This window comes from Aquarana catesbeiana, linkage group LG02 (assembly GCF_042186555.1).
Source record: "Aquarana catesbeiana isolate 2022-GZ linkage group LG02, ASM4218655v1, whole genome shotgun sequence".
Lineage (NCBI taxonomy): Eukaryota > Metazoa > Chordata > Amphibia > Anura > Ranidae > Aquarana > Aquarana catesbeiana.
Window position 1 is genome coordinate 393852728 of NC_133325.1, and position 18286 is coordinate 393871013.

At 45.2% G+C, this 18286-nt stretch overlaps 1 protein-coding gene across 4 annotated transcripts in view; it reads right to left on the reverse strand.

The window, feature by feature from the left end:
• ULK2 (unc-51 like autophagy activating kinase 2) overlaps nt 1–18286 on the reverse strand; it is a 171410-nt gene that overhangs the window by 131082 nt on the left and 22042 nt on the right. For all 4 annotated transcript variants that reach the window (XM_073615242.1, XM_073615240.1, XM_073615239.1 and 1 more), the window contains exon 3: nt 10790–10831. In XM_073615242.1, the coding sequence (XP_073471343.1) occupies nt 10790–10831 (42 nt within the window). The remainder of the gene's footprint in view (nt 1–10789; nt 10832–18286) is intronic.

Below are 18286 nucleotides of genomic sequence, written 5' to 3' on the forward strand. Positions count from 1 at the left end.
TTGGCTGTTGCTTGGCAACTCAAAAGTTTATATACATTTTCTAGAGGATTAAAGGTCTGGAGACTGGCTAGGCCACTTCATGAACTTAATGTGCTTCTTCTTGAGCTACTACTTTGTTGCCTTGGTGGTATGTTTTGGATCATTGTCATGCTGGAAGACCCATCCACAAACCATCTTCAGTGTTCTGGCTGAGGGAAGAAGGTTCTCATCCAAGACTTTACAATACATGGCCCCCCGTACATTGGCCCCTCAATGTGGCAATGTCGGCCTGTACCTTTAGCAGAGAAACAGCCCCAAAACATAATGTTTCCACTTCCGTACTTGACTGTAAGGATGGTGTACTTTGGGTCATAGCCAACATTTTTCTTCCTCCAAAACACAGCAAGTCGAGTTAATGTCAAAGAGCTAAATTTTAGTCTCGTCTGACCTCAGCACTTTCTCCCAATCCTTCTCTAAATCATTTAGATGTTTATTGGCAAACTTGCCCCATGAGGCAAAATCCTGCATGAAGCTTCAGACCGAAGGGCAATTGATGATTATTTTGTATTTGTTCCATTAGCGAATAATCACTCCAACAGTTGTCTGCTTCTCACCAAGCTTCTTGGTGATGGTCTTATAGCCCATTCCAGCCTTGTGCAGATCTACAATCTTTTCTCCAACGTCCTTTGACAGCTCTTTGGTCTTGCTCAGGACGGTGAGGTTTGAATGGAAGAAAGATTCTGTGGACAGGTGCCTTTTATACACACGACAAGTTGTCAATAGGAGCACCTGCTTAAATTGATGAGCACATACTGTAGCCACTCTGTGGGAGGCAGAATTCTTGTTGGTTGGTAGGGGGATCAAATACTTATTTTACTCACTGAACTGCAACTCAAATTTATAACATTTGTATCATGTGTTTGTTCTGAATTTTTGGTCATTAGGTCTCTATCATTTAAAAAGACACCTACGATAAAAATTATAGACCCTTCATTTCTAAGTGGGCAAACTTACAAAATCTGTAGGGGGATCAAATAATTATTTTTCCCACTGTATATCTGTAGAGTGATTGTAAGGCATTGCTGCCTGCGGCTCCTAGTCTCTTAAGATTTTGAGTGAGGTTTTTGTTACGTCACTACTGCCCCGATTACAGTTCACCTTGCTGGAGGCTCTGACATGAGAAAGGAAAGCCCTGCCTATACCAAGATGGCTTCCCCCACACAAACACCTAGTGCAGAATAAATCAGTGTAAACCAGCATTGGGGATTAGGGAGGCCATAGGCAATACTGCTGATCTGCTTTAACCCAGCTAACAATTTTAAGGGAAGTCAGTCTCACTAGAAGAAAAACAAAACAAAAAAAAAAAAAAAATTGGAAATGGTTTTCATTAGACTTGATCCCAAGCGCACCAATTAACCTGGTGGTGCTATTAAAGCTCAACGAATCATCTTGATAGGTTAGTGTGTAGTCCAGAAGCACTGTAGTTAATCTCTAAAGGATCACTACCTAGTCATTGGTCTGAAAATAGGACACTGATCCTATGAGAAGTCTCATGACAGACATGCACCAGTCTGGCAGTGTGCCCACTGCACGCACTCACTGACCCTTGCTAAACACTGGACGGCCAAGACCGTTAAGTAACCTGTAAATGTACATATACTATTTCAGTCAATCACATGAAATACTCCCAAGGTCAGCTTGAAGCCACTAAAGCCAGTTACACAAGACAGATAACGAATGCATAGCGATGTAAATATTTGAACAGCAAGATTGTGGTGTGTGTTGGGAGTTACAAACACAATAAAAAGCACCTGTTTGCTTGCAAAAGCACTAGAAATACAAGTTTATGACTGCTCCCTAAAAGATAGATTTCTCATGTACTCGCCGAAGCCCAGCCAACTTTTAATGTAGCACAACATATTTTAATCTACGAGGGTTAATCTACCTACATTATTTTCCAAACAGGTTTCATATAAAAAGTACATTATAATGCAGATTCCTGGTAGCACCACTGACATTCATAGTATTGGTCTAAAACCTCGTACACACGGTGAGAATATCTGCTTGCTAGTGTCATATCAAAAATTTAAGAGGTTACTAGACTTACAAAAATTCTCATATGACACAATACAACTTTGGAAGGGATGTAACGTGTTGTATTGTATGGTAATGTATTTTTTAGTTTCCAAGCATGCATGGTCATGCTCTTCCTTTTTTTTTTTTTCCCCCAAATACTGTACTGATTACGCAAATATCATACAATTTGGTATGGTGCGAGATAAATGTGGTTGTCCCTTGGGATAATTTCGGATGAATGGTCATGATCACCTCTCGAAAGCGTTGTACTAACGATCAGATTATCGTATGATCGGATCGAAATCTGTATTTTTCGTCCGATTTTCTATGTGTACTAGGCTTAAGAACGTATGTAGAATATCATTGTTCAGTGTATGTAGTCCCTAACAATAAGCTTTGCTTATGTGCACTTGTTTTGTCTGCTCAACATACCATTAAAAGCATTTTGTTATATCTGTATAGAAGTGAAAAAATAAATCTAATGATCTTAGAAAATATCAGAAATTCAGAGCTGTCCTGTGTCTTCTGCACACTTCCCATGTCATCTCAAAGAGATCCCCTAGTTCTTATGCACTACAGAACAAACAGCTTTAACGTTATGGCGATCTGAGAGTTGGAGTGGTTGAGTAGATTAATAAAAGTCAACTGGGAGGGCTGACAATACTCAGTTCACAAAAAGCTGTGTTTTGTCAGCCCAAACAGGACTTAGGAGATGAGTGCATTTTGTCAGAGCAATGGGCAATTTCCATACTTGCAGTGTTTAGTAAACTCCTGAATGTTATTTTTACCTACAGGCAAGCTTATAATAAAGCTTAACTGGAAGTAAAACGAATACCTCCTAAAAACGTGAACCATTTGGGAGATATTCCAGTAAGCAACAGCCAGTGATGTCACAGGCGCATGTGCTCAGAGTGAACTGCATACTCAGTCATGCCATCCCTTTAGAGCTATGTGTCGCAGCCGAGACTCTCCCGTGCATGCGCAGGAGTGATGTCATCGCGGCATACCATTCAAGTGGCTGCACCCTACGAACCCGGAAGGAAGACCAGGTGAAGATGGAAGCCTACTTAACGGTGACAGCAAGCCGCTGGAGGGCTTTGTTTCCAGGTAAGTCTTTCATAATGTGCTAGTATAAGATGTATACAAACACAGAAATGTGCATGTATTGCAGATATTTACTGCCTTAACATACACTGATGTGGTTTCAAATGTCTTTTACAAGAAAACTAACGCAACCACTACATCGAATTATTGGTAAGCTGCAAAATAAATCATTTTTTGTTTTAGATTGAAAATTGCATTAAAGTAAACCTATAAACAGCATGAAAAAAATGCAATTAGTACTTTAGACCAGCCTTTTTCAACCAGAGTGCCCAGGTACCCTGGGGTGCCTTGAGGTTTCCTCAGGGGTGCCTTGGAAAAATGCCAAAAGATCAAAAATTGCATACTAGCCAGCAGGTGGATGAAGCTTACCTTTTAGTTACACAAAACCATGGGTTTTCATTGTGGACCATTACGACTTTCTAGACACTGGCATCCTAACAACCAATGACATCATCAGTTAATAAGGAGGATGTCTGATGCCTCCACAGCATCTTTGTTTGACCCTCCTGTGCCCCTCTCCCTCCGCACTGGGGTGACATTAGCAGACTGATGGAGAGGAACTGAGGGAGAAGAGAAACATTAGAATACTAGTCAGCACCAGTGTGCAAAGGTGTATTTGCTTTGGAAGAATAAATCACCTCTAACATTGGGTGTCCTACATGAGGCTGTTGCAATGTGTAAAGCTGTTAAAACATTTTAGAATGGGGTGCCCCGAGTCCGTTCATAATTTTAAAGGGTGCCTTGACTGAAAAAAGGTTGGCTATCACTGCTTTAGACTTTGAGCATTAAGTAGGGTACACACTAAAAGAAAAATCAGAAGAAGACTTGCTGTGTACCCACCTTTACTCTGTATGTTGAGAACAATTGGATACTTTAGACATTTAGAAGATCTGAATATTGAACAGAGATTTTCCAATAAGTGGGCTTGAACCTTTACACTTCTTTGGAGATGGGTGAAGGATCAGAAGTATGTTGTATAGTGCTGCGCAACAGGTGGCACTAAATAAATCCTGTATTATAACAACATGTACCACTGTCATTATCAAGGATTTTCTGGGGGGCCTGTGTGCTTACACGACTCTGAAAGGATGCCCAGGCATCTCATCCAGCCTTTGTAACATAGAAATAGTACTTCTGTTAAGCTCACCCATACACCTACAGATCGATTTCATTCAGCCTGTGGGCTGCATTAAAGTAATCTATTAGATTCCTCCATCTAAGTCAGTGGTCTCCAAACTGCAGCCCTTTGCTTGCTTTTATCTGGCCCTTGGGGCATTATTCCCCCCACTGTTGCTGACATAGTTTCTGCCAAAGACACCAATGATGGTGCACTATTCCTCCCATTGACACCAATGATGGGGGGGCACTATTCCTCCCATTGACGCCAATGATGAGGCACTATTCCTCCCCATTGACACCAATGATGAGGCACTATTCCTCCCCATTGACACCAATGATGGGGCACTATTCCTCCCATTGACACCAATGATGGGGCACTATTCCTCCCATTGACACCAATGATGGGGCACTATTCCTCCCATTGACACCAATGACGGGGCACTATTCCTCTCATTGACAGCAATGATAGGGGCACTATTCCTCTCATTGACACCAATGATAGGGGCACTATTGCTCCCCCTAATACCAAACATGGAGCATGGTTTACTTCCACCGATGCCAGGACATTTTCTTCTCCCACTGGTCATTGTGCGGCCCCCCTAAATTTTGAAGGACAGTAAGCTGGCCTTTTGTTTACAAAGTTTGGAGACCCCTGATCTAAGTTAACAATACGGATGCATGTATCCTCTCTGCTGGCTATTGTATTCTGATAGCTGTCAAAATACCCAAACAGTGGCCATCTGATTGGATGCAGGCACTATTTTGCTGACAATTTTCAGGCAGACTCCTCCAACAAAACTCCACTGAACAAATGCCTTGCCGAAGAGAGTGGTGATCGAATTCTGCTTAAATTTCTGTCCAAGAACAGAAATCTGCCAAAATTCAAGCAGTGTATGGTCAGATTCATTTTACTGATATAAATAACCTGTCTTTAATGGTCTGTGATGCTGTGTGATTGGGATAATTCCCAAATACCAGGCTGCCCATTCCTGGTATGCTTGCCATATAATGTCAACCATCTCTTACCACCCCAGCCCAGATTTCAAAGATCTCTGGGGGGTCTAAAATTGTTAGATTTCAGTTGAAGTGAGTAAGTACCCTACAGGAATAGCAATACTGCAAATTCATCATACAATATACACAGGCAATGGAAGAAATAAATTGCATGTAGTTATATTAAGTGGAAATATTTACAGTATGCGTTTCATGACTATAATGAAAGGCTCATTTCATACATAAAAAAAATAAGAAATGCATTATTCATACACTTTAGCAGAAAGGATAGAGAAGATAAAGTATCATGTCAGAAAAGATCTGAGAAAATTGCAAGCAATGACAGATACCGATTTCTCCAAATTAAAGTAAAGATCGTGACGCTCAACAGAAAATCATTTACAAATGCCACTTTCTAGAGCAGGTTAGAATTTGCATCTTATTGGTTAATATCAGCCCTACTTTTTCTCTCTCTGCGAGTTCTTTTTATAAATGTGTCCTTTTCAGGTCACAGCGAGTGGAAAGTGACAGCCTGGCAGAAGGATTCCGCTTGTAAAGTCCCTAACTTACATAACACCGAGAGATTTATTTACCCAGCTCACAAAACACGACAGCTAATGCAACTAATGGCTTCTTCTACATAAGATTGTCTGGATACGGCATTCCTTTTTCCTGAAAGCAGATCACAAAGCACAGAGATGCATCTGCAAAAAGCCCAGGGGAAATTCACAGCACTATCGGTCATTAAGTTCTTGACTCGGCCAATACTGTACATGAAGAAATGCAGTGGCTTTTAACTGGACAATTGGTTTTCCAGGTTTTTTTTTCCCTTCTGTATAAAATATTAAAACGGAGAAAGGATTCCTTTGAAATTGTTCAGATTTCTAAAAAAATACATTGTACACTTGGAGTTCCCTATTCACTATCATTATACAATTGTGCTCATAAGTTTACATACCCTGGCAGAATTTATGATTTCTTGGCCATTTTTCAGAGAATATGAATGATAACACAAAAACTTTTCTCTTTCACTCATGATTAGTGTTTGGCTGAAGCCATTTATTAATCAATCAACTGTGTTTACTCTTTTTAAATCTAAAAACAGAAACTACCCAAATGACCCTGATCAAAAGTTTACATATCCCATTTCTTAATACCGTTATGACCCCTTTAACATCAATGACAGCTTGAAGTCTTTTGTGGTATTTTTGGATAAGGCTCTTTTTTTTTCCATAAAGATTTTATTCAGTTTAGGAACATATACAAACATATCAAATACAATACAGACGTCACATGACAATATAAAACTATGACATCAAATTGGTACCCTTTGAAAGATACATGGAAGAACATCTTAAAATACAATGAATAAGAACTGAGATAGACCAGTAGTATAGAAGGGCGGAGGGTCTCTTTCTCATTTTTTCACCCCCCCCTTCCCCTCCCCCGGATATCAGTGGATGAGGCTCTTTATCTCATCAGATGATAAAGCTGCCCATTCCTCTTGGCAAAAAGCCTCCAGTTCCTGTAAATTCTTGGGCTGTCTTGCATGAACCGCACGTTTGAGATCTCCCCAGAGTGGCTCAATGATATTGAGGTCAGGAGACTGAGATGTCCACTCCAGAACCTTCACTTTATCCTGCTGCAGTCAATGACAGGTCGATTTGGCCTTGTGTTTTGGATCATTGTCATGTTGGAATGTCCAAGTACGTCCCATGCGCAGCTTCCTGGCTGATAAATGCAAATGTTCCTCCAGTATTTATTGATAAAATATTGCATTCATCTTGCCATAAATTTTGACCAAAATTTCCTGTGCCTTTGTAGCTCACACTGCTCCCGCACCGCCCCAAAGATGCTGTTAGCAGGACTTTTTTTACCCGTCCAGCATGCGCACCGCCCCAGTGTGGAAGCACTCGGGCTTTCACAATGGGGAGGCAGTTTTCAGGCGCTTTACAGACGCTATTTTTAGTGCTAAAGTGCCTGAAAACTGCCTCAGTGTGAAAGGGGTCTTAAGCAGAATTCCAGTTAAAACCTAACTAATCTTAAAAATGCTTCCTCCCCCTCCTAACACCTATACTAACTAAACTGTGTAAGAGCACGCAAGACACTAATGATGGGCCACAATTCCTCCCACTGACACCAACAACGGGGCATTGTTTATTTCCCACTGACATCAGCAGCTTTTCTTCTCCCAGTGACCACAGTCTGACCCTCTAAAGTTTGAAGGACAGTAAACTGGCCCTTTGTTTAGAATGTTTGGAGACCCCTATTCTAGAGGGGTTTTGGCACTCCTATTTACATAAAGTTAACCCTGCTCCTTTATTTATATGCAATGTGCATGTTTACTGTAAGGAGTGTATTAGTTAGAAAATGACCAATTTCATCTTTACCTAAATTAGATTTTATCACGATGGTCAAGTACATATTAGGGCCATGGGATCAACTGTATTTCAAAAGGCAAAATGAAGGCTTCATGTACACAGGATGTTTGAAAACCTTGATAGCTAGTAACCGACTTCTAAAAACATCTGTTTTGCTACTTATACATACCGCGTTTAGAATCGATTTTTTACAGATCAGTAGACCCTCCCAAATGCCTACATTGCAGAAAAAAAAACAAACAGCCTCTCTCTCCCTCCCCCTCAATATACAGGGGTTCTGGAAAGTCTGTTTTTTTAACATTGCAAATGGTCAGAAATGATTCCCTATTGAAAACGTTACCGCGTTTACAAGCATTTGGCGTTTCAAATGCCCCTAAACTTCCGTCCTGAACACAAATTTTTGCGTTAAAAAAAAATGCTTCTAACCTCAACTGCTTCTAAACTCCTATAAACGCCTGATGGGTACATGTACCCATAAGATAACAGTGAGGAGAGTTCAGGGCAGTGGCGTACCAATGCGGGTGCAGTCTTTCCCGGGTGCCACACATGGGGGGGTGTCAGCCTGGCACCCCCCCGCGAGTGAAGGGCACGGCAGAGGTCAGCTGTGACAGGGTGCTCGTGTGCGGACCGTACCCGGGTGACTGTCACCTAGGGCTAGCCGCCGGATTCTCTCTGCGCCGCTCACAGCAGGGGAGAGAGACAATCAGCGGAGCTGGAGAGAGGACAGCAACTGCTGGACTTAACTTTTCAAGTTAACCAGCAGGTGATTGGTTGCTAGGTGGTCCTAGCAACCAATCATTAGCATTGTTAATATGAAAAATTAAGCAGTTCCCGCCCTCTGTTCAGCACTGCTGTGTCTCCAGCTCTGCATGCATGCCCCAGTAAGATAAGAAGGGGCAATGTGTGATATGCAGGGGTATCGAACTGGGGGAGGGGCTGTGTGTAATGTACAGGGGTCCAGCAATGCGGGGGGCCATGAAACGTACAGGGGTCCAGAGCTGCGGGGGGCTGTGTAACATACAGGGGTCCAGAGCTGAGGGGGGGGCCCATGTAATGTACAGGGGTCCAGAGCTGAGGGGGGCCATGTAATGTACAGGGGTCCAGAGCTGAGGGGGGGGGGCCATGTAATGTACAGGGGTCCAGAGCTGCGGGGGGGGGGCCATGTAATGTACAGGGGTCCAGAGCTGCGGGGGGGGGGCCATGTAATGTACAGGGGTCCAGAGCTGCGGGGGGGGGCCATGTAATGTACAGGGGTCCAGAGCTGCAGGGGGGGGGCATGTAATATACAGGGGTCCAGAGCTGCGGGGGGGGGGCCATGTAATGTACAGGGGTCCAGAGCTGCGGGGGGGGGGGGGGGGGCCATGTAATGTACAGGGGTCCAGAGCTGCGGGGGGGGGCCCCCATGTAATGTACAGGGGTCCAGAGCTGCGGGGGGGGGGGGGGCCATGTAATGTACAGGGGTCCAGAGCTGCGGGGGGCCCTGTAATGTACAGGGGCCCATAGCTGTGGGGGGCCATGTAATGTACAGGGGTCCAGAGCTGTGGAGGGGGGGGCTGTGTAATGTTCAGGGGTCCAAAGCTGGTGGGGGCTGTGCAATGTGCAGGGATCCAGAGATAGTGGGGGGAGGGGTGTAATGTGCAGGGGTCCAGACCTATGGGGGGGCTATGTAGTGTAAAGGGGCCCAGAGCTGCAGGGAGCTGTGTAGTGTAAAGGGGTCCAGAGCTGCGGGGGGCTGTGTAATGTAAAGGGATCCAGAGGTGCAGTTGTGGAGCAACCAATCATTAGCATTGTTAATATGAAAAATTAAGCAGTTCCCGCCCTCTGTTCAGCACTGCTGTGTCTCCAGCTCTGCATGCATGCCCCAGTAAGATAAGAAGGGGCAATGTGTGATATGCAGGGGTATCGAACTGGGGGAGGGGCTGTGTGTAATGTACAGGGGTCCAGCAATGTGGGGGGCCATGAAACGTACAGGGGTCCAGAGCTGCGGGGGGCTGTGTAACGTACAGGGGTCCAGAGCTGAGGGGGGCCGTGTAACATACAGGGGTCCAGAGCTGAGGGGGGCCGTGTAACATACAGGGGTCCAGAGCTGAGGGGGGCCGTGTAACGTACAGGGGTCCAGAGCTGAGGGGGGCCGTGTAACGTACAGGGGTCCAGAGCTGAGGGGGGGGGGGCCATGTAATGTACAGGGGTCCAGAGCTGCGGGGGGGGGCCATGTAATGTACAGGGGTCCAGAGCTGCGGGGGGGGGCCATGTAATGTACAGGGGTCCAGAGCTGCGGGGGGGGGCCATGTAATGTACAGGGGTCCAGAGCTGCGGGGGGGGGGGGCCATGTAATGTACAGGGGTCCAGAGCTGCGGGGGGCCATGTAATGTACAGGGGCCCATAGCTGTGGGGGGCCATGTAATGTACAGGGGTCCAGAGCTGTGGGGGGGGGCTGTGTAATGTTCAGGGGTCCAAAGCTGGTGGGGGCTGTGCAATGTGCAGGGATCCAGAGATAGTGGGGGGAGGGGTGTAATGTGCAGGGGTCCAGACCTATGGGGGGGCTGTGTAGTGTAAAGGGGCCCAGAGCTGCAGGGAGCTGTGTAGTGTAAAGGGGTCCAGAGCTGCGGGGGGGCTGTGTAATGTAAAGGGGTCCAGAGGGGCAGTTGTGGAGAGGGGGTACACAGTAGTGACAAAGATATTGGGAAGTGCAGAGGTATGCAGGGGGCACAGTGGGTTGTTTTTACATTTTAAAGTTGGGGGGTTGCCAAATTCTCTAGGTACGACACTGGTTCAGTGGCTGCTGAAAAAAAAAGAAAAAAAAAAACAAAAAACACCCAAATGCTCCAAAACGTTCGTTTACCAGCTGCAGTATGCAATAATCCTCTCCTAACTACTACCAGGGCCTAATCACTGGGCAACTGATTCCAATAGGCTTGCTACTATCGTGATGTAAAACTGACCAGTTCCCAATTCTCGTGAAATTAGTGACATACAGCTTGCATAAGATGGACTTTGATCATTATATGATTGATTTCCCTTTAGTTGGTTTACTTATTTATTGCATAATCAATTTAAAAAAAGGGTTTGCATGTTCAAAAGATGTGTTGTCTTGGTATAAAGTATTCTCAGCTAAAGCAGGCTTTTTTCAGTCTTACCTGAACATCATAAAGAGCCACAATGTTTTCATGTTGCAGTTCCTGTAATGGAAACAAAAGCATTTACTTTCAGAACAGAATTACTTTAAAATCTACATTTGTAGTTTAGAAAAATGCAAGAGAGCTGAAACTTTACTTAGTAGGCCTTATGTACATAAGGATCTAGCAGGTCTGTGGTTCTTCCAGACAATTATGTTGTACTAGCTAAAGAATTCACAGGGGGAGCTGGCTTTTCGTATGGACAAAACAGACGTACTTTCTGAGATGGCAGAGGCACACCTTGTAGAAACAAAAAAGGCAAAACAGGTTTCCTCATCTCACACCTGCTTTCATAGCTATAATTTCAGATATATAAACAGACAGGGTGTGCCACAGAAGGTGCCACTGGGATTGCTGTAGACCAGGGGTGCTCAACCCGTGGCTCATGACCTCAAACCAGGGAAACGTATGTCCATGCTCTGGTGTGGCAGGTCTTCAACGGGTTGTTGACTGATACCCCAGAGCATCAGAGTGCATGGAGCTGGAAGTGGAGGAAGCAGGCAGCCGTGGAGGGAGCAGGAGTCACATAAGCTGATGCTTCCTCTGTAGCGCCAGCTCCTGTCCCAGGCGGTGTAATACCAAGTGCACTTCACCATGGATCTCTCTAGCAGCCTGGAGAGCAATGTCAGCAGAAGCTGGAAGAGGAAAAGCTCAGTGCATTAAACATCACATACACTGCACTTTTGTAATGGGCATATCAGCACTTATGAAAAAGGGTTATTAGACTGCTTTCACACTGATCCGTGGGTGAAGCGCAGTGCACCTGCGCCTTTCCTATAGGTTAGCTGCACTGAGCCATAGATGTCTGTAGCGCTACCCCTGTGAGGGACGCTTGAAGTTGACAGACCCCAAGGGTTGCCCTGGTCCTGCAAGTCTCCTGACACCCTGGGTTTGGACATATTTCAATATGGCAATACAAAGACACAGACACCAGACTGCAACACAATAATCAACTATTTTACTTCATGTTCTGCAAACAGACAAAGCAAAGAAAATGGCTTAGGCAAATATGTTGTCAGTATTAAACTCTTAGCACACAAACAGGAGAACTATGTATATAAAATTTCAGGAGAATGAATAGTAGCAAAGGGTAACCTAGGTAAGACCTATGACAACCGGTAAGGAAAAGGGAAGGAGAATGACCATCTTATGTCAGACTACTCCCTTTAGCCCCCTGAAGCCACAAGCCCAAATGAACACAAACAAAAAAGGAGTATTCCAACAGATTACCCGAAATATAACTTTAAGTAAAATACCTGCCCATATTAAAGGGGAACTCATAATCTATTAATATGGGCAGGTATTGTACTCAAAGTCCTGTAAGTGGGGGGTATAAGAGTGGAGGAGTCCTTGTGTTGTAGATGTTCTGTGTCTTCAGCTAGCTTAACAAGGGCTCAAGGGAATTCCTGTACAATGGCATTGAATGTTGCAAAGAGCAAGTGCAAAGTGTCTCCTTGTTGAACTATAGTGAAGAGAAACAGGGCAAAGTTGTCCTGAGAGCAGGCTCCTGAAGAATCTGTGACCAGAGAAAGGTGCCTGACTGCACACCTTGCAACGCTGGGATTCAGCAGGATCTGTGCTGAAGACGATGAGAGTGACCCCTCCGACTGTCACAGGAACAACAGAAAGGTGGCAATGATGGATCCCTTCACACCCACCCACCAGAGACTCTCCCCCGCTGCCTAGGCCGCAGCACCGGCTCGTATTCCTCTGAATGTCCGGGTCTCTGTTCGCAGCTGAAGGCCGCGATCGCAAGAGAGCGACTCCTCCCCAGCGCAGGCTATATATCACCTCTCCCAGCATTCTGTTCTCTCCCTCCAGCCAACTGGAACTTGTAATCCACAACAGACTGTCCCCAGTGTAAACTTAGCTCTTCGGACTACATGTCCCAAGATCATTTGCTCTTTTCTCGAATCTCACTCACTCTCCATTCAGAATGTGACAATACAGTGTCTAATCTGAACACTAAAAGGGAACAGCCTCACTGTGGCTGATGTTGTAGAGTGTCCCCCCCGATGACACAGGCAATTTAGCCAGCACCAGGCTACACTTCTATTATACTCTGCGGGTTTAATGCGCTTTCTGAAAGTGCACCAAAAATCCTGAACGCAGGAGTTTTGATGGGCTTTCTGAAAGTGCACCACATCTGCAAAATGTAGTAGAAGTCTATGGCTCAGTGCAGCTAACTCCACAGGAAAGCTGGCAGTATGGGTAAACCGCAGCTCATCTGTGTGAAAGCAGCCTTATAAAAAGGGGCTCAGGATAACAGGGGCTTGTTTATTTTTGCGGTTTGGCGAGCGGTATATCCCCATAGGTTATTGTGGCCCACAACTGGTTATCAAATCATTTAAAAGGGGTTGTAAAGGCAGTTTTTTTTATCTTAAAGAGTAACTAAAAGTTTGGTTTTAAAAAACAAAAAACAAAAAACAAACATGTTATATACTTACCTCCTCTGTGCAGATGGTTTTGCACAGAGTGGCCCCGATCCTCCTCTTCTGGGGTCCCTCAGTGGCGCTCCGGGCTCCTCCTGTTCTCAAGTGCCCCGTTGGAGAGCCACTCTCCCTCAGGGCACTCGTGTGGGCGCGCTCCCGTGCCCTGCTGCGTCTACTGATACAGACAGCAGGACTCGGACCCGCCCCCTGGCTCCCACGTCATTGCATTTGATTGACAGGAGCGAGAGCCAATGGCTGCGCTGCTATAAATCTATCCAATCAGGACCCGAGACATTGGCTGGAGCTGGTGTGCTCGTCCCCGCCGCTGGAAAGATCGGGTTCAGATAAGTAAAAGGGGGGCTCTAGAGGGCAGCTACACCTCGAGGGTTTACAACCCCTTTTGTGCATTCTATGCATTAAGGTAAAAAGCCTTCTGTGTGCAGCAGCCCCCCCAAACACTTACATGAGCCCCATCTCTGTCCAGCGATGTCTACGAGTGTCTCAGCCGCCTGAGATTTTCTCTGATTGGCTGAGACAAAGCAGTGGCGCCATTGGCTGCCGCTGCTGTCAAAGCTGGCTAGCCAATCAGGGAAGAAAGGGGGTGGGCCAGGCCAGGGCTCTGTGTCCGAATGGACACAGGGAGCTGTGACTCGGCTCAGGTGCCCCCCATAGCAAATTGCTTGCTGTGGGGGTACTTAACAGGAGGGAGGGGCCAGGAGCACAGAAGAGGGACCCGAAAAGAGGAGGATCTGGGCTGCTCTGTGAAAATCCACTGCACAGAGCAGGCAAGTATAACATGTTTGTTATTTTTATAGGAAAAAAAACTAGACTTTGCAATCACTTTAAGTGGCCCTCGTTGTTCAAAAGGTTGAGAACCCTTCTTTAGACAATCTTTAACATGCAGGACTTGCCTGCCAGTTTAGGCCCCATTATATGTGTCAAAAGCACTGACATCAGCTGTTATATGAATGAAGCTTGAAAACTGTGATTGGTACTTAAATCCCTCAGGGGATCAAGTCCATGTAGGACTTGGACCTGTTCCAATCCGTCCTACCATTGTTGAGCAGCATGGTGAGACAGCTCAGCTCAACCTCTTGGTCTAGCTTGCTGACACTTAATTATTCATATCTCACATCGGGAGGGCCAGATGGGGGAAGCAGAAATGCATTCACTGTAGTAGCCTGTACTACATACAGTCAGCACTGGTCTCTTCTGGGTGCTCTTTAAGTGAATTGCCATCTGTATACTGAACACAAGGGATCAAATGATCAGCACCTTCACCATTCAGAGAACTGTTTTTTTCTTTTTTCAATTAATAAAATATATTCTCTGATTGGAGATTGTTATGTCATCTACCCCTCTTCTCGGTCTTTAAGCCTTTACTTCCTGTTCTGTTCACACAACGTGGAATCTATCCTAAGTGAGATACTGTATATACCCTCATTCCGACTGATAGTTGCCACCGGAACAAGTGCCCCCACTAGAACATTTCCCCGTCTATTCCTGTTCTAGTGACAGCTCAAAATTTTTGATCATTCCTTTAAGTCCTGGTCACTAGGACAAATAGTTAGGATCCATGCACACTGGCTTAAAAAAAAAAAAAAAAAAAAAAAAAAAGGACAAAATGCTGCTCCTAGAGGTATTTAGCATTTTTTATGCCTCTAAAACCAGCTAACGTTCTCCTATGTGTTTATGCACATTAGGTAGTCTAGAGGCGTTTTTTAAGCTCAGCGTTTAGAGGCAGGGAAAAGCCCTTTGGTTTGCATTTTTAAAAGCAAGAAAAAAAAAAAACTGCTAAAAGCTCCTAAACGCCGATGCCCGGCTCCCCCCCCTCCCACGAATGTTTTGTTGTAAAAATGCTTATAAACGTTAGTGCTCTTAAACGATATTAGAAGCTGCTAAACGCCGGCACAAAAACACTAAATATGAGCACTTTTTATACAACGTTTTCTGGCAAGGTAACTGGGTTTTTGTTTTTTTTTTTAAGCCAGTGTGAATGGACCCTTACTCCACCTAGCAGGAATACAGGACATGAATAAAAACCCCATAGGCATTCAGCTTTAGATAAATTTGACAATTTGTAGTTCACTTTCCTTGCCTTACAGAGTTGTTTCCTAAATGGAATGTGAAGACATTCGCACCAATTTATATAAAGGGTGTACAAAAATAGACTCTGTAGACAACCCCCAAAATCTCTAGATGCATTCCAATACAAACAAGAAGCATGTGGCTTTAATTAATCCCAGGATTGCCAAGATATTTACTACCACAGATGGAAAAACCCAATTAGCTCTTCTAAAACCCTTTTTTTTGTAAATCATAGCTACACATAGGTGCATTATTGCTCCATATACAGACTTGGCTGAAAGACCTGATCACAGACAGGGAGGGTTGTCTAGGGGCATCAGAGGGCAATCAGCACAGAATTGTAAATTGACAGCTGGTGCTGAACTGACAGCTGGCTTTATAGGCTACAACCAAATCAGATACCATTGTTCCAGCAGTTTATTGCCATGGGGCGTATTTTGGAGTCAAATTTACAACAATATCAGGCTAGCCTGCAACACCACTAATGACACTGTATTGAGCACGAGACCCATATTAGTCGCCTTATTAGCTTAATGTGTATCTAAAGCCAGCACCTTTTTAAACCTTGGATTGAGTAGTGAGGGGTTAAAGCCCATGTTCACAGCGGCCATTCTTGCTCCTCAGAAGCACATCTAAAAGAAGGGGGGGGGGGGGGGGCAGTGTCTCATTGGACACCAAGTTCTGAGATTTGGGTAGCCATTGTGGACCTAGGGAGAATATATAAAGCCCCCATTGGAAGCCCTGCAGTGTGGAGAGTGTGTAATAGGGAGATAAGACTAATGCAGGGAAAGGTTCCTGAGGAGCAGGAATAGGGACAGTCCAGATTATCCCTGAAGACTTCTACGAGTTCAGGGAAGGAGCACCCTATTGTGAGGATACTTTATCCTAGTCAAGGGGACCTGCTTACGGAGTACTCCTCAAGCACGGTGCCACCTGCAAATTCTGCATACTTGTACTGCCTTGTCAAAGAATTGTAACGAGCCTTACTGTAAATAGGGTCACTTTGGATCACTGTTCATCATATAAAACCAGAAGGTTGCCAGAAGTTGTGTCTCGTGGTCCCTTTAAGTTACTGCCACTCAGTTAGCCTGCCCACACAGGTATTTTTACAGTCTCAGTGAGATAAAGCACAGACTAAAGAGATGCCATTGCACATTATAGACAGTATTCATCGGCGTATAACACAAACCTTCATTTTAAGAGGGAAGTTTCAAGAAAAAAAGACCTTAAATTTTAAATAAAAGAACTTTGAAGCAAAATAAGGTTCACAGCCCATCAATGCGGCCTTATCAGTGCCCATCTGCAGCCTCTAAATTGCCCATCAATGCACCCTGCTCAGTGCCCATCAATGCACCCTGCTCAGTGCCCATCTGCAGCCTCTAAATTGCCCATCAATGCACCCTGCTCAGTGCCCATCAATGCACCCTGCTCAGTGCCCATCTGCAGCCTCTAAATTGCATTACAATGCACCCTGCTCAATGCCCATCTGCAGCCACTAAATTGCCCATCAATGCACCCTGCTCAGTGCCCATCTGCAGCTTCTAAATTGCCCAACAATGCTGCCTGCTCAGTGCTCATCTGCAGCCTTTAAATTGCACATCAGTGCACCCTGCTCAGTGCCCAACTGCAGCCACTAAATTGCCCAACAATGCAACCTGTTCAGTGCCCATCTGCAGCCTCACCTTTCCCATCATTGCAGCCTCGCCAGTGTTGGATTAAACAGAGCCGCAATCTCCTGTGTATCCCGGCGCTCAGTCACTCACAGCCACGCCTCCTGGCCCTGCTCATATGATAGACAGAACAGTGGCCCAATGCGGGGCCAGGAGGTGCGACTGTGTGTGACTGAGCGCCATGATACACAGGAGATTGCGGCTCTGTGTAATCCAGCAGCGCTTGCTACTCCTCTTCCCTCAGAGACATCAGGAATCGGCGTATAACACACACGCAATTTCCCCCTGATTTTCAGGGGGGAAAAGTGTGTGTTATACGCCGAAAAATATGGTATTTATCTAATTATTTATTTTGACTTCCTAGGGGACCAAAGTGTATATAGCAAACAAGTCCAGCTGCTCCAAGTGAGTAGGCAAGGCTGCAATCCTGGTAAACAACTTGTGGGATGGGGTACATGCCTGACGAGTGAAACGCGTTACCTTGCTTCCCCCTGCCTGCACATCATTAGGCGTGTTTTTTTTGTTTGCTTTTTATTTGTCTCCTGAATAAATCTAATTGCATAGTCTAGGCCATCCCTTTTTTGCATGTGTGTATATAGCATTTGGTCCCGTTCAAGTTTGTCCCTAAGCAGTTTCCCACCACCTGTCCGACAACACTGCTAGGAAGGAGACAGATTTGTGATAGACAGCTCTGGTATCCGGCAGCATGGGCTTCCCTGGAGACCAGCACAGTCATTTACAAATAAAGATTACACAGCCTGTGGTGCTGTGTGTGTGTCAGGGCTCCCTCTACACATACAGAGCCCAGCTGATTGATGACAGTGCTTCATCACTGTATGAGTTGTCAGTTTTATGAATGATCGATCAGCAATGTCAGGCTGTGTCATACATGGTACCGCCCCAACATCGCTGATCGCTCATTTATAAATCGTGAAAGCTCACACAGCACTGTAGCATTCTGTGATCCATTGGCTGAGCTATGTATGTGTAAAAGCAGCCCCAAGAGATACACAGAGAGTGATCTGTCACCATTATGGATGAATAATCAGTGCTGCTTGTTCATTCAGATTTGTAAAAGGCCATTCAGAGCTGTGACTCTGTGTAATGCATCTTGTCCACCCACACTGGGCACTACACCCGTACGGATGTCACATTGGGAGCAGTAGCTGTGTCCATGCAGCTGCTGCGTCCCAATTAACAGCTATGGGACTTCCGCCATGGACATGAATGCAACCCCTGTGCTGGTATGCGCTGCCTTGTACAGGACA